The sequence below is a fragment of the Rhinolophus ferrumequinum genome, chromosome 9, assembly GCF_004115265.2.
Source record: "Rhinolophus ferrumequinum isolate MPI-CBG mRhiFer1 chromosome 9, mRhiFer1_v1.p, whole genome shotgun sequence".
Lineage (NCBI taxonomy): Eukaryota > Metazoa > Chordata > Mammalia > Chiroptera > Rhinolophidae > Rhinolophus > Rhinolophus ferrumequinum.
Genome location: NC_046292.1, coordinates 69952645 through 69965196, shown reverse-complemented (window position 1 = coordinate 69965196; position 12552 = coordinate 69952645). Strand labels below are relative to the sequence as shown.

Here is a 12552-nt window from a genome sequence, read left to right as displayed (position 1 = left end):
TGAGCGCAAAGGCCTGAGAACTAGGGAAGCTGACGGTGTACATCCCAGTCCAAGGGGATGAGAAGCCCAATGTCCCAGATCAAGCAGGCAGAAAAGGGAATGAGTGTTTTCTTCTTCCGCTTTTTGTTCTGTTTGGGACCTCAACCCACTCACACCGGGCAGGGCAATCTACTGAGTCATCTGGAAACACCATCATAGACACACCCTGAGGTAATTTTTAATTTGGGCATCCTATGGCGTAGGTTGACCCATAAAATTAACCATCACAAGTCCAACCCTTGTCAGTTTTAAGCCGTACTTAATCTCCATGTAAAGACAAGAACAGTAACAAGGTCATAATTCTGCCTGACAGATTAGCCTACAATTATCCTACTCACCTTCCCTAAAAGAGGAGGTAAAGTCCTTGAGTGGTGTTTTCTCTTCTTGATATAGTGTAACTCAAATACTATGATGTAACATTAACAATGCATGTTATATACTGTGATATAAAGTTAATGCATCTTATATTACATAAAGGAATAAAAGAAGAAAGAAGATAGATATAGATACACACACAAACAGAGTCATAGCATTATTAAAAGGAACTACTCATGACAGTTACCACCCTCGTTTCTGTAACAGGTCATGTGGTCATAGCTAGTAATTATGACTACCCTCTTCCACTGCCCACGCTGTATTCATTTTGCCTTCAACATGTGCCTCAGTTGGTCATGGTTCTTTAACCTGGTGGGGTGACCCAAACCTTTATTCCTGAAGGGTCTGGGCCCTTAGTAATCCTTCCTGGATTGGGTTGTTCTAATTTTTCATTGATCTTAATCATGGGGCATGATAATACTAAGAGACACCCTAAAGGATTGCTATATTCCAAAATCTAAGGGAGGAGAAAGTTTTAAGAGTAGTCAGTTGACTGTCGAGTGAAGGTAAGAGCTGAATAAAGGGACTTTATTGAGCTTTTATGTTGTTACTGGGTATAATATTGTTATTGATTAGAGAGGTTTTATCAAGGGATGAGGACTAAAGCTAGTTTGCTGTGGATTGAGCAACAAATGGGAAGTACAAAAGGAGAAATAACGTGTAAATTGTGGAATTTAGAATTTATCCCTCGAACAACAGGACAATTAGAAGTATTATAAATTTTATTGAAAAACATTTTTCCAATATTAGTACACTTTTTTTGTGCTTGGTTGGATCAGTTGGTTTATACCAGATCAAAGGGTCCATTCTCATACGGGCCATTTGGGTTTGATGTATTCCTAGGGATCTCAATATAGAGTCTTGGCAAACAAACCTGAACTACATTTATCAGGACTTTAGATTAAGGGCAACAAACAAACAAACAAAAAAAACCCTAGTATTACTCATAAAATAAGTATGATCTCATTTAAAAAAAAATATGGTACCTGCAGTTTGGATGTGGTCATAACAAAAGAGTGCCTTTTCCCTATTGGGTAAGGTAAGTATTTGCTATGTGTTGCAGATGCACTTCTTGTATTGAAATATTATTTTAATAGTATCGGAAAATTACTATGAGAAATAATGTGTAATACACTGAATTAAAAATTCCTCATTTGCTTAATAAATGAACTGTTAGTTTAAAAACCCACATCATCTTTTTGGCTACCTGGGACAAGGGAGTACCATATGTTTTAACTAAGTACTTAATGGTTTTTTAATAGAGTTTTAGTTTGACATCTATTTTGTTCCTAATGTATTGAGGAGTAAAAGGAACCATTCTTTACTAATGCTAGTTCAGTAGGGGATTGTTCTCTGTGACTATTTTGGAATTTTGAGTTGTATTTTTTCTTTACTACACGAATTAAATGCGAAGTGATAGTTTATTTTAGGAAGTCTTTTATAGTGGTGAATTAGATATCGTTTTGCTTTTTTAGAACAATTTTTATATAGAAACTGGTTTAAAGGGGGATTTTTTAAGTGGCTGCATTGGTATTCACATTATAGAATAGGAAAAGAAATGGAAAGGTTTCATGCTTTCATGATTAATTTCTTCATGCAACATCTGCATTTTCCTGTTTCTAGCGATCATTTTCATGAGTATCTTTAAAGAGATCTACACTTCTAAGAGAAAATACATTTTTGTTCTGCTAGGATTTTGGATGGTTCACATCATTGTGGATCTCTTGTTTTTATTTTTATTAGATTAAAATAGAATTTCCAGTAAATGTGTACTTGTCTTCTGTAGTCTGCAGTAGTACTGTCTACTAGCAATATAATGTGAGCCACAAATGCATTTTAAAATGCCATATTAAAAGTAGTAGATAATTACAGAGAAAATCAACAACATTTTTTGTTTAATTTGGTGTATTCAAAATGTTCTTTGAACAGTCCATCAATGTAAAAATTGTTAATGAGGTATTTTGCCTTTTGCATTTCATATTTTCAAAATCCAGTTTGTATTTTGCACTTACAACCTTTCTCAATTTGGCCTAGCTTCATTTCAAGTGCTCGGTAGCCACTGTTGTACAGTGCAGACCTATAGCGCCAGACAAATTCTTAGTATCTGATGGATAGAAAGAGAGAAAGAGATATTTATCTTCTATAAATTGGATCTGATTAGTGTAATAACTAGTTACCAACACCTAATAATGTGATCATCTTTATATATATGAAACTTGGACTTTTTTATTCATTGGAAAGTTAATTGGAGGAGAGATGCTGAAAATATTGGGTAAATGAAACTTTCACTATATGGTTGCCCTTAACTGCATTGTGTAATTGCATTTATTTTTATTGTATATACATGTTCATACTTCTTGAAATTTCAGTATATGTCTATAATTTGTAGCATAAATGCAGTTCCAACTACAATGAAGATTTTGTGCTACAGCTGGAGAAGGAATTGGTCCAAGCCCGTTTAAGCGAAGCCGAGTCTCAGTGTGCGCTAAAGGAGATGCAGGATAAAGTTCTGGATATAGAGAAGGTGAGAACAACTATTCCCAAGTTAGAGGAGATGTGTGATAGATATTTGTTAAGTACTTATTGAGCAGTTAAACTGGACTTGGTGGTTTGTTTATTTTTTACACACTAGAAACCTTATATATTAGTTATTAAGAGAGGAAACAGAAAAAAATAAGATTCCCAATTATTTTGTTGTTGTTGCCTTATTACTCAAAGCCCCATATTTAAGGGTAAAAATGGAGGTTAGAGCCCTTGTAGAGGAAGACAACCAGGATAATTTTGATATGAATAAAATTTAAATGCTGGAAAAGAGAAACTTAGGGGATAGAAATTAACTATTGTCCTCAAATATTATAATATCTGCATTTGTAAGAAATCAGATATAACTAATACATAAACATTTCAGGGAAAATTTCATCTGAGTGTAACTGTTACAACTTTCCATGCTATAATAAGCCACCTCAGGATATACAGGAAGTTCTTAGCCTAAGGTATGCTACAGAAGCTAACTTACCTCTTTTTCAGGGTCGCTAAAGAACTTGAAGGATTAGATAAGTAGTGGAAATAGAAACGCTTTTAGGTGTCTTATAACCCTCAGACTTCGGAGTCTGTATTCTAGATGACAAACTCTGAATCTGTTTTCTTATCTATAAAATTGTTGATGACTTGGGCTGTATGTTGAGTTTGTTCCTTTTATCCCTGGGTAGTATCTAACTATTAAATCAAAAGCTCATAAACAATGGACATGACACACTCAAGTTGTCCTTAGCTATTTCTTAATGAAGTAGAGCAGTATATAACTAGAATCAGTTGGAATAATAGTTTTGGAAAATTTATTTGCCTATTTGTTGAAAAACACCAACAAGAATACTGTGAAAAATGCCTAACAGAATATTTGGTCTCTAACTTAGGAGTATTCTGGGCTCCGTGATTTAGGTAAGAATCTGGATCTCTCCATTTGGAATATTTGGTAAAAAGAAATATCCTTGGGTTCAAGTTAAAACTGGATTTCTTAATCCAGTAGTTTTGTTGGTATTCATGGTATAGGGTAGAAAGGAAATTGGAAGGTTTCATGCTCCCTGTGGTTAATTTCTTAATGCAGGATTCTCTTTTTATGCATCTACCATAAATTTCTAGTTTTCAATTGAGAAAATATTCAAAATCCATCATAAAAATGTATAGTTGGCAAGAGTAATTTTATTCCATCATCTCTGGGGGCTAAAATCTTCATGTCCACCATGAAATATTTTAGAGATAGAAAATTTGATAGATTCAGGACTTAAAAATCTCTGTAATACCTCAGTTTACCTAAGGAGCTTTTACTGGGGCATAATTCAGGATCTCTTGGTCACTCCCCAGAGCAGTTTAATACAGGGCTACCTTATATCCTAAGGTGGTTCTTTCAGTATGGTAGGAGAATAATCTAAATTTTGTACCCTTGAAACAAATATTTAGATAACCTTAGTATTAATTTTGTGACTATTAATATAAATATGACTAATGTACTGAGATTTTACACTCCTTTCCAAAGCGACATGCTGAGAAAATACAACAAAACAGATTTTAGACTATTCTTTTCCATAAATCTTTAAAGTGTAAATGATGTTTATGCTTCATTTGGAGTTCTAATCAGAGGTTACTAAATTTATTGCTATGTTGAAAAACATTTTTAATCCTGTTGCTCTATAACACCAATTCGTATTTTATTAAACAACACAAAGTTCGACTTTTTGTAGTCTCAAAATTAAGTACAATTACCCTCACACATTCTGGTAGGAATGAAAAATAGTGCAGCTGCTTTGGAAAACTTTGACAGTTTCTTAAAAGTTAAATGTAGAATTGCCATTTGATTTAGCAGTTCTGCTTCTTGGTATATACTCATGAGAATTATGTCCACACAAAAACATATGTCTGCACAAAAACTTTTACACAATCATCCATAGCATTATTCATAATAGCCAAAAAGTGAAAACAACTCCAATTTCTGTCAACTGATGAATGGATAAATAAAATTTGGTGTATCCATGTAACAGAATATTATTTGGCCATATAAAGGGGTGAACCTTGAAAACATGCTAAGAGAAAGAAGTTATCCACAAAAGACCACGTATTGTAGGATTCCATTTATATGAAATGTCTACAATAGGCAAATCCATACAGACAAAGTAGTGGTTGCCAGGTGCTGGGGGAAGGGGAAATGTGGAGTGCCTGGTAATGAATGGGTACAGGGTTTATTTTTGGGCTGATTAAAATGTCCTAAAATTAGAGTGTGACAATGGTTGCACAACCCTTTGATTACTCTTAAAAACCACTGACTAGTTCACATTAAAAAGATAAGTTTTATGGTTTGTGAGTTACATCTCAATAAAACTATAAAGTATAATTACATATGGGGCAAAATAGCTCTTATTATATATGCTGTATTTTATTTTATTGTTTAAATTTAAAAATCCCAAATTAAATTTTCTCTTGCTTTAGAGAAACAACTCCTTTCCTGATGAGAATAACATTGCAAGACTTCAGGAAGAACTCATTGCGGTGAAACTGAGAGAAGCAGAAGCTATTATGGGTTTGAAAGAACTTAGACAACAAGTCAGAGATTTAGAGGAGCACTGGCAGGTATATCAGTATATTTTGTATGCTTTCTAAACAGAGTAAAACCTGAATATCTACAATTTGTTTGAGTTTGAAGTAGCTGGTGACCAACACTAGGATATGAGTTTAAAAGTAAGAAAAACTTTGTTTAATATGCAAAACTGACAGTGTTTATGAATTGCAAGTACCTTAAGCTGGTTCTCCCTTTTTTGAACTCTTATAATTCAGTAAAAGGTAAAATAGAGATCAAGTCATATTTTTGTTGTTAATACCATTGTAATTTATATAACTTTTTCTAAAAATCTATAAAAAAATAATCCTTTATATAGTACACATTTCTTCTGTTAATATTAAATCCATTTTTCAGTATGAAATATCAAAAAGTTAACACCAATATGAATTCGTCTATAAATTTCTAACTTTTTTTGATAATTGATTACCATACAAAATAAGTTAGACCTTTAGCTAGTTATATGCACACAAATTTGTTCACATATGTGGGAAACTGTTGGCAGAGAAAAAAAACCAGAATCTATAAAACAGAAGGGAGAGAGGGAAGAAAACAAAAACTGCACAGCATTCGAATAGTGATCTTGATTTGAATTTGGGGTGGGTGATGCATCTAGCAAAGATTGAAATTAGTCCTTGATATTGCCATGACTTTTTTTTTGCAAAAGTATCAGGCCGCAATAAACTGGAAATTAAAAACCAACAAAACTGAACCTTCACCACAGATATTTTGAGAACACTGCTCTTAACTTCTAATATTGCTTCCTTAATAAATGAATAGCCCCATTTTTTTCTTTTCGTGGAACTTCATTAAAAATAATGTGAAACTCTCTCATAAAAAAATTAGGGTAAAAATTGTGTTCTTTACAATAATTAATCCACAATATAAAAAAATTGTACTATATCTGAGTTTGTATCCCAGGTCTGAAACTTACTGGCAGTAAAGATTTGCAGTGTGGCCTTTCTAAAATTATTTAATCACAATTTCCATTTTCATACCTATATAATAAAGATAATAGTGCCTAACTTTTAAGATTTTCTAGGGATTAAAGTAATGCATATAAAGTGCTTAATATAATACCAGGCCTGAAATGATTGTTCAATAAAGTTAGCTCTTATTTTGATACTGGGAATATTTGTTGCAATATAATTTTTTGTGTTTTAGCGCCACTTAGCTCGTACTAGCGGGAGATGGAAAGACCCACCTAAGAAAAATGCTGTGAATGAGTTACAAGATGAACTGATGACCATTCGACTTAAAGAAGCTGAAACGCAGGCAGAAATAAGAGAAGTAAAACAAAGGATGATGGAAATGGAGACACAGGTATGATGGAAAGCCCAATCGCTTTAAAAAATATCGAGCAGAACAAAAGTTTATGTGCAAATTGTATCTTCCCTAAAATTGAGATAAAAGGTAGACATGTGAAACTGTCTAGACTGTCTAGAATTTTCTAGCCCAGATAAAAGGACCAAAAATTGTGTTCTTTGATATCAGAGATTTAATGTCTCTGACCCATTCAACAAAGTTTAATCAAGTCGTGAAACTCCATTTGACTTTGTTGCCTTGTTGCACAACTTGAGAGGGAATATTCATGTAGAGCAAAGTTTCTCAACCTCAACACTATTAACATTTTGGACCAGATGCGTCTTTATTGTGGGGACTGTCCCGAGCATTTTAGGATATTTAGCAGCATTCCTGGCCTCTAACCTCTAGATGCCAGTAGTACCATGTGTCTGCTTCCCCCATCCCACGCTGTGATGACCAAAGGTGTCTCCACACATTGCCATATGCCCCTGGGAGAGTGGGTGGCAATATTGCCCCCGATTGAGAACCACTGATGTAGAATATAATGTGAGTGATGCTTTCTCAAGTTGTGTAATGCGGTGGCTTGAGCAGTCAATTCCAAAATTACACTTCTTCTCAAGTCCCCATGTCTCTAATAAACTCTGTCTTAAACATAGTTGGCTTAAGGTCTGAAGAGTCCTTTTTATGAAATCCATTTGCAATATAAAAGTACATTTGGTACATTTGGTTTTTATGTGGTACAGTTCTGTGGACCATATTCTGTAATACTCTCTAATCTCTGTACTGTTAGTTTGTTTTCAAAGTACTTATTCAGTCAGTAGGGGGCATAGTTCACTCAGGTATTGTTCTGTATACCTATGTGCAAAAAATGACCATTCCAACTTAAACATGATAAGCTGCATATGTAAATCCTTTAGAATAAATATATCTTATTTTACGTTGGTCAAAGTTATTGTCTTATATTTTTCATTGTAATTAAGAATAACAGTAAAATTATGAAAAATAGAAATTTAGCTTTTATAATGGGAAGTTTTATTTTTATAATCAAACTTTATCTCAGTATTGATGTTAAAGATGAAAACACAGCTTTTGTGTTTAGCCATGTTCAGGATTTATTTCAGAATGGGTGTAGGTAAATGAATCAAATTCAACAAACACGGTTTGAGAACTTGTGAATACAAAGTACTGTCCAGCCTTCAAAGAACTTACACTTGAGGAATCAGGCATTCACAAAGTATATGTAATGTAATCGTTGTATGAGATGATGGATGTTGACTAAATTTATTGTGGTAATCATTTCATAATATATGTAAGTCACGTCATTATTCTGTATACTTTAGACTGACACAGTGCTGCATGTCAACTATACTTCAATAAAACTAGAAAAATATATAATTTAGAAATGTGGTAATTAGAGACATAGAAATTGCTATGGAGAATAGGAGGGGAAAATTAATTCCAACTAGGTGGTCTGAGGGATGGCTCCATAAGGCATTTCTATTTTGAATTAAGCCTGACTAATGAATGTGATTTTGGATGGATTTTGCTGGAAGAGGAATGGTTCGTAAGTGCCAGTGCTTGAACTGGAGATGATTCACGAAGTTTTCTCATTGTAAAATGAGAAAAATAAATAGAAACAGTGTGATGTAATGGTAATGCTATCGTAGTCGTCTAAAGTGTTTTATATCAAACACCCATGTAGCCAGCACCCAGGTTAAGAGATGTGTACTTGGTGATATATATAGCTCCAGTTGCTTCATTTTTTAATGACTCTAGAAAAGTCCACTTAGTGAGTATACCTAAGTTTATTGAGCCACACTCCTCTTTGTACCAATTTTTGCTATTACAAATGTGCTGCTCTGAACATTCTTGCACATATTTCCTTGTATGTATATGAAAGAGTTTCTTCAGTAGGAGGATTTTTATTTTTTTTCTGTGCCAAGAATCCCTTTGGCAGTCTGAAGTGGATGACACCTCAAAATAATGTTTTTTAATGCATAAAATAAAACACATAGGATTGCAAAGCAAACCAACTATATTGAGGTACAGTGATTAAAGTACTAAAAAGCAAACAAGTTTGTGAACACATACACAAAGACATGTACAACACATTCCCATTGCTGGATTCAGGTTTTTAATAGTTGAGTGTTTTTGTGCCTAAGTCAGATTGTACTATGTAATTTTCCTTCTTGGGAGACTCTTACTTGGTTTTGGAACCAAGGTTATAATAAGCTTGGTGAATAAGTTAGGTTGTATTTTATCTTTTTCTAGTCTCAAATTTTGTGTAAGATTAGAATTACCCATTACTTGAATTTATGCTGGAATATGTTTCTTTAAACAGTCATGTTTTGTAGGGATAGTAATTATTGATCCTAGTTGTTGAAGAGTTATAGATCTTTTCAGGTTTTCTGTATCTTCTTGAGTCTAGTTTGGTAAAATAAGGTGAACTTCTGCAAGATTTCAAGAAAATAAATAAGGCACAAATCAACACTATCGGGAATGAAAAATGGACATAAATATAAATCCAGTGAAAATACTTTTTGAAAAGAGTCTCAGAACAACTTTACATGATAAGTTTGGAATTTGAAAAGTTGGATGAAATGGGCAGTCTTTTTAGGGAAATAAGATATGGCTTGAGTTTTTTCTCTGAGTTTCATGGACCTGTGGATTTGTGTCTGCCATGAAATTTGGAAAATTCTTGGTCATTATTTCTTCAGAAATTTCTGTTTCATACTGTTTTCTTTTGGGATTTCAATTACACATGTGTTAGATTGTTTGATGTCCAACAAACTATTAGCTGCTCTTTTCTTCCCCGTCCCCCCCCCATTATTTTTTCTCTTTGTATTTCAGTTTCTATTGACTGAAATATTTCTCTTAACCTATCATTAAGTTCACTGATTCCTTCCTCAACTTTGTGAGTTGTCTGATGAGCTACTAATGGCATTCTTCACATCTATGACTGTGTATCATTTCTAGCACTTCTGTTTGATTCTTACAGTTTTCATTTCTCTGGTAATAGTATTACCTATCTGATCTTACATGTTTTTCACCTCTTCCTTAGAGCATTTAGCATATTAATCACAGCTTTTTAAAATTTCGTTAGATAATTTCAATATCTGTGTCATATATGAGGCAGGTTCTGTTGATTGCTTTGTCTCTTGGTATAGTGTTTTGTTTTTTTCTTACCTCTTCCTGTGCTTTGTAATTTTTTTGTTGAAAACTGGATATCTTGTGTAGGACAATAGACTAAGGCAAATAGTTTTTATGCCTGGAAATGGGCACACCTTTTCTTCTGCTAGGCCATTAATGTGGGGGATTTGAGTTAATATGTTCAGGAGTTGGGTAGGGGTAGAGGTTTGTTGTTTCTGTGGTTACTCTCATTTCACCACAGGCTTCAAATTCCTAGCAGTATCTTAGTTTTAGATTGGGGTTTGGTTTGCCAAAAAGTTTTCTCAGTGTCTGAGGTCTTCCCTTTGCATAGCACTTCATAGAGGGTTGGTTTCCAGCAGTATTCCATTGTTGTTACCTGTTAAGAAGTTGGAGGGGCAGAGAACACTTTTCCCCTATTGTTCTGATCAAGTCTCAGTTTTAGGCTGTGTTTGTCCCAGGGACTGGTGTATCTGGCCTTCCTAATGCTCTTGCCCTACTCCCAGCTATATTCCTAGGCCCAAAGTACAGTCCTGCCCCTTCCTCAGATGCAGTGGTTTCCCTAGTGCCCAAGGGCAACAGCGTTTGTTGCCCTGCTCCAAGCGGATTCAACCTTTTATTCCCTAGAGGAGGCAAGCAAAGATTAGTGCACCTTCTATATTGACTACCAGTCTCCTCCCGCAGGCCTGTACGATGGGCCTGTTTCTCAAAACTCATCAGTCTTCTTAGTGTGGACCTCTTGGGTCCATGAGGAATAAGTGCAAGAGTCTGAACTGTGCTGCCCCCTTGGGCTCCACACTCTCTAGCCAGCCCACACTTGGCCTCTACCAGTTTGATATTTATTCTAGCTGAAATATGTTTACTAGCATCTGCCTTGTCTCCCCTTAGATTTTGGGCTAGTTGGTAGCCCTCTGATCTCACCTCTGTGGGTTCATCAAAAGTCATGAACTTAGAGTTTGGCTGGCTTTTTTTTTTTTTTTAATTAAAAGGGTAGGAGCAATGCTCTTCCTGACTCTCTACATCCACAGTCAGAAATCAAAAAAGTGTTATGATGTATTTGAAATTGTTTTATTTTGTAATTTCTGTTTTTCTTTTTATTTTTCCTTTCTTTTTATTGGGTTGACTTAGTGTTTTTCTTTCTACTAGTTTGACTTTTATAATTCCTTTTCTGTTAGTGTTTATTACCTTAAAAAAAAATTGAAAATGCTTATACCTGACTGAACAAAGTTATCTCCATCTTTCTTCCAAACTTTCAGGGCCTTAGAAGAATTTCATGTGCTCTTCTTCCATCTTCCTGTCTGACATCTTACTGTTACTGTACATTTTTTTATACCTCCAAATTACTAGACATTATTGTTTTATGGAGTCAGTGCTCATTTGGATTTACCAATTTCTTGCTGTCTAACTTATTTAACAGTTTCCAGTTTTAATCGTGTCATAAATTCTCTCTTAGATGTATTTTTTCTCTCACTCTTGTATGATAGTTTACCTGAGTGTACTATTATAGGATGAAATTTATTTTTTTAAGCACTACAAATTTTTCCTGTTGAGATGTCTGCCAGATATTTCACTTTCCCCCTTCACAGATATTTAGATTTTCCTTTAATTTGCCTCTTCTTTTCTTTAGCATTCTGAGTTTTGTTACATTGTATCTTGGTGAGGATTTATTTGTATTTATCCTGATTGGGACTAGTTGTGCTTCTTGAACTGTGGATTTATATATGGTTTTTTGTTTTTTTAGTTGTAAAAAATTCTCAACTATTATCACCTTTTAGACCATCATATCTCACCTTTTTTTTTTCCATTTTATCCTACAACCCGTTAGGTATTTTTTGTATCTTCTTATTCTCTCTTCTACATCTCTTGACTTCTTCTGGGATATTAATTGTTTCTTCAATGTATGTAATCTTGTATTTAACGCTTTATTTAAATTTTTAATGTCACTGGCTACATTAATTTTAGAGATTGTATTTGGTTATTTTTTAAATTTGCTGAATTTATTTATAGTGACTTGTGCTTCACTTATGTTTTTGCTTCCTCTTTTTATATCTAATAATTTTAAATATAAACTTTTATATAAAGTCTCTGATTTTGTTATCTAGAGTTCTTAAAAATCTGTTCTTGCTCTCTTTGTCTACTGTTTCTCACTCATAGTTCTTGGGTTTGTTTATGTATGAGTGTTTTATACATTTGGATCATGGAATTGTATTCAGGGGTGCAGGGAGGAGTATTATCTGTGGGAATTCTTTGCAGCTTACATTGAAAGTATATCCCTCTGAAGTGTAGATATTTGTTTTAATGGTAGGAGGCAAGACAGTAGAAAGAGGTTGTGGAACATTTTGAATACAGTCTTAAGACGTTCACTCTTAATATTGTAGATAATAGTCATTGATTGAAAATGAGAAAGAAGAGAGTAATATAGAGGATGGTCTTAAAAATGAGGCATTTCTTCTGTGAGTGAGGAACATGAATTAAAGTGAAGATAAAGAAATTTAAAAGTGGTAAAACATTTTGGAGCTTAAGAAGATCCAGATTTTTTTAAACTGGAGTCAGGGTTGTATTCAGAGAGTGAGGAAGAA

General features: G+C 34.0%; 1 protein-coding gene across 6 annotated transcripts in view; it reads left to right on the top strand.

Moving 5' to 3' along the window:
* EVI5 (ecotropic viral integration site 5) overlaps positions 1-12552 on the top strand; it is a 228920-nt gene that overhangs the window by 141789 nt on the left and 74579 nt on the right. For all 6 annotated transcript variants that reach the window (XM_033114161.1, XM_033114163.1, XM_033114164.1 and 3 more), the window contains 3 exons: positions 2804-2938; positions 5395-5535; positions 6686-6844. In XM_033114161.1, the coding sequence (XP_032970052.1) occupies positions 2804-2938; positions 5395-5535; positions 6686-6844 (435 nt within the window). The remainder of the gene's footprint in view (positions 1-2803; positions 2939-5394; positions 5536-6685; positions 6845-12552) is intronic.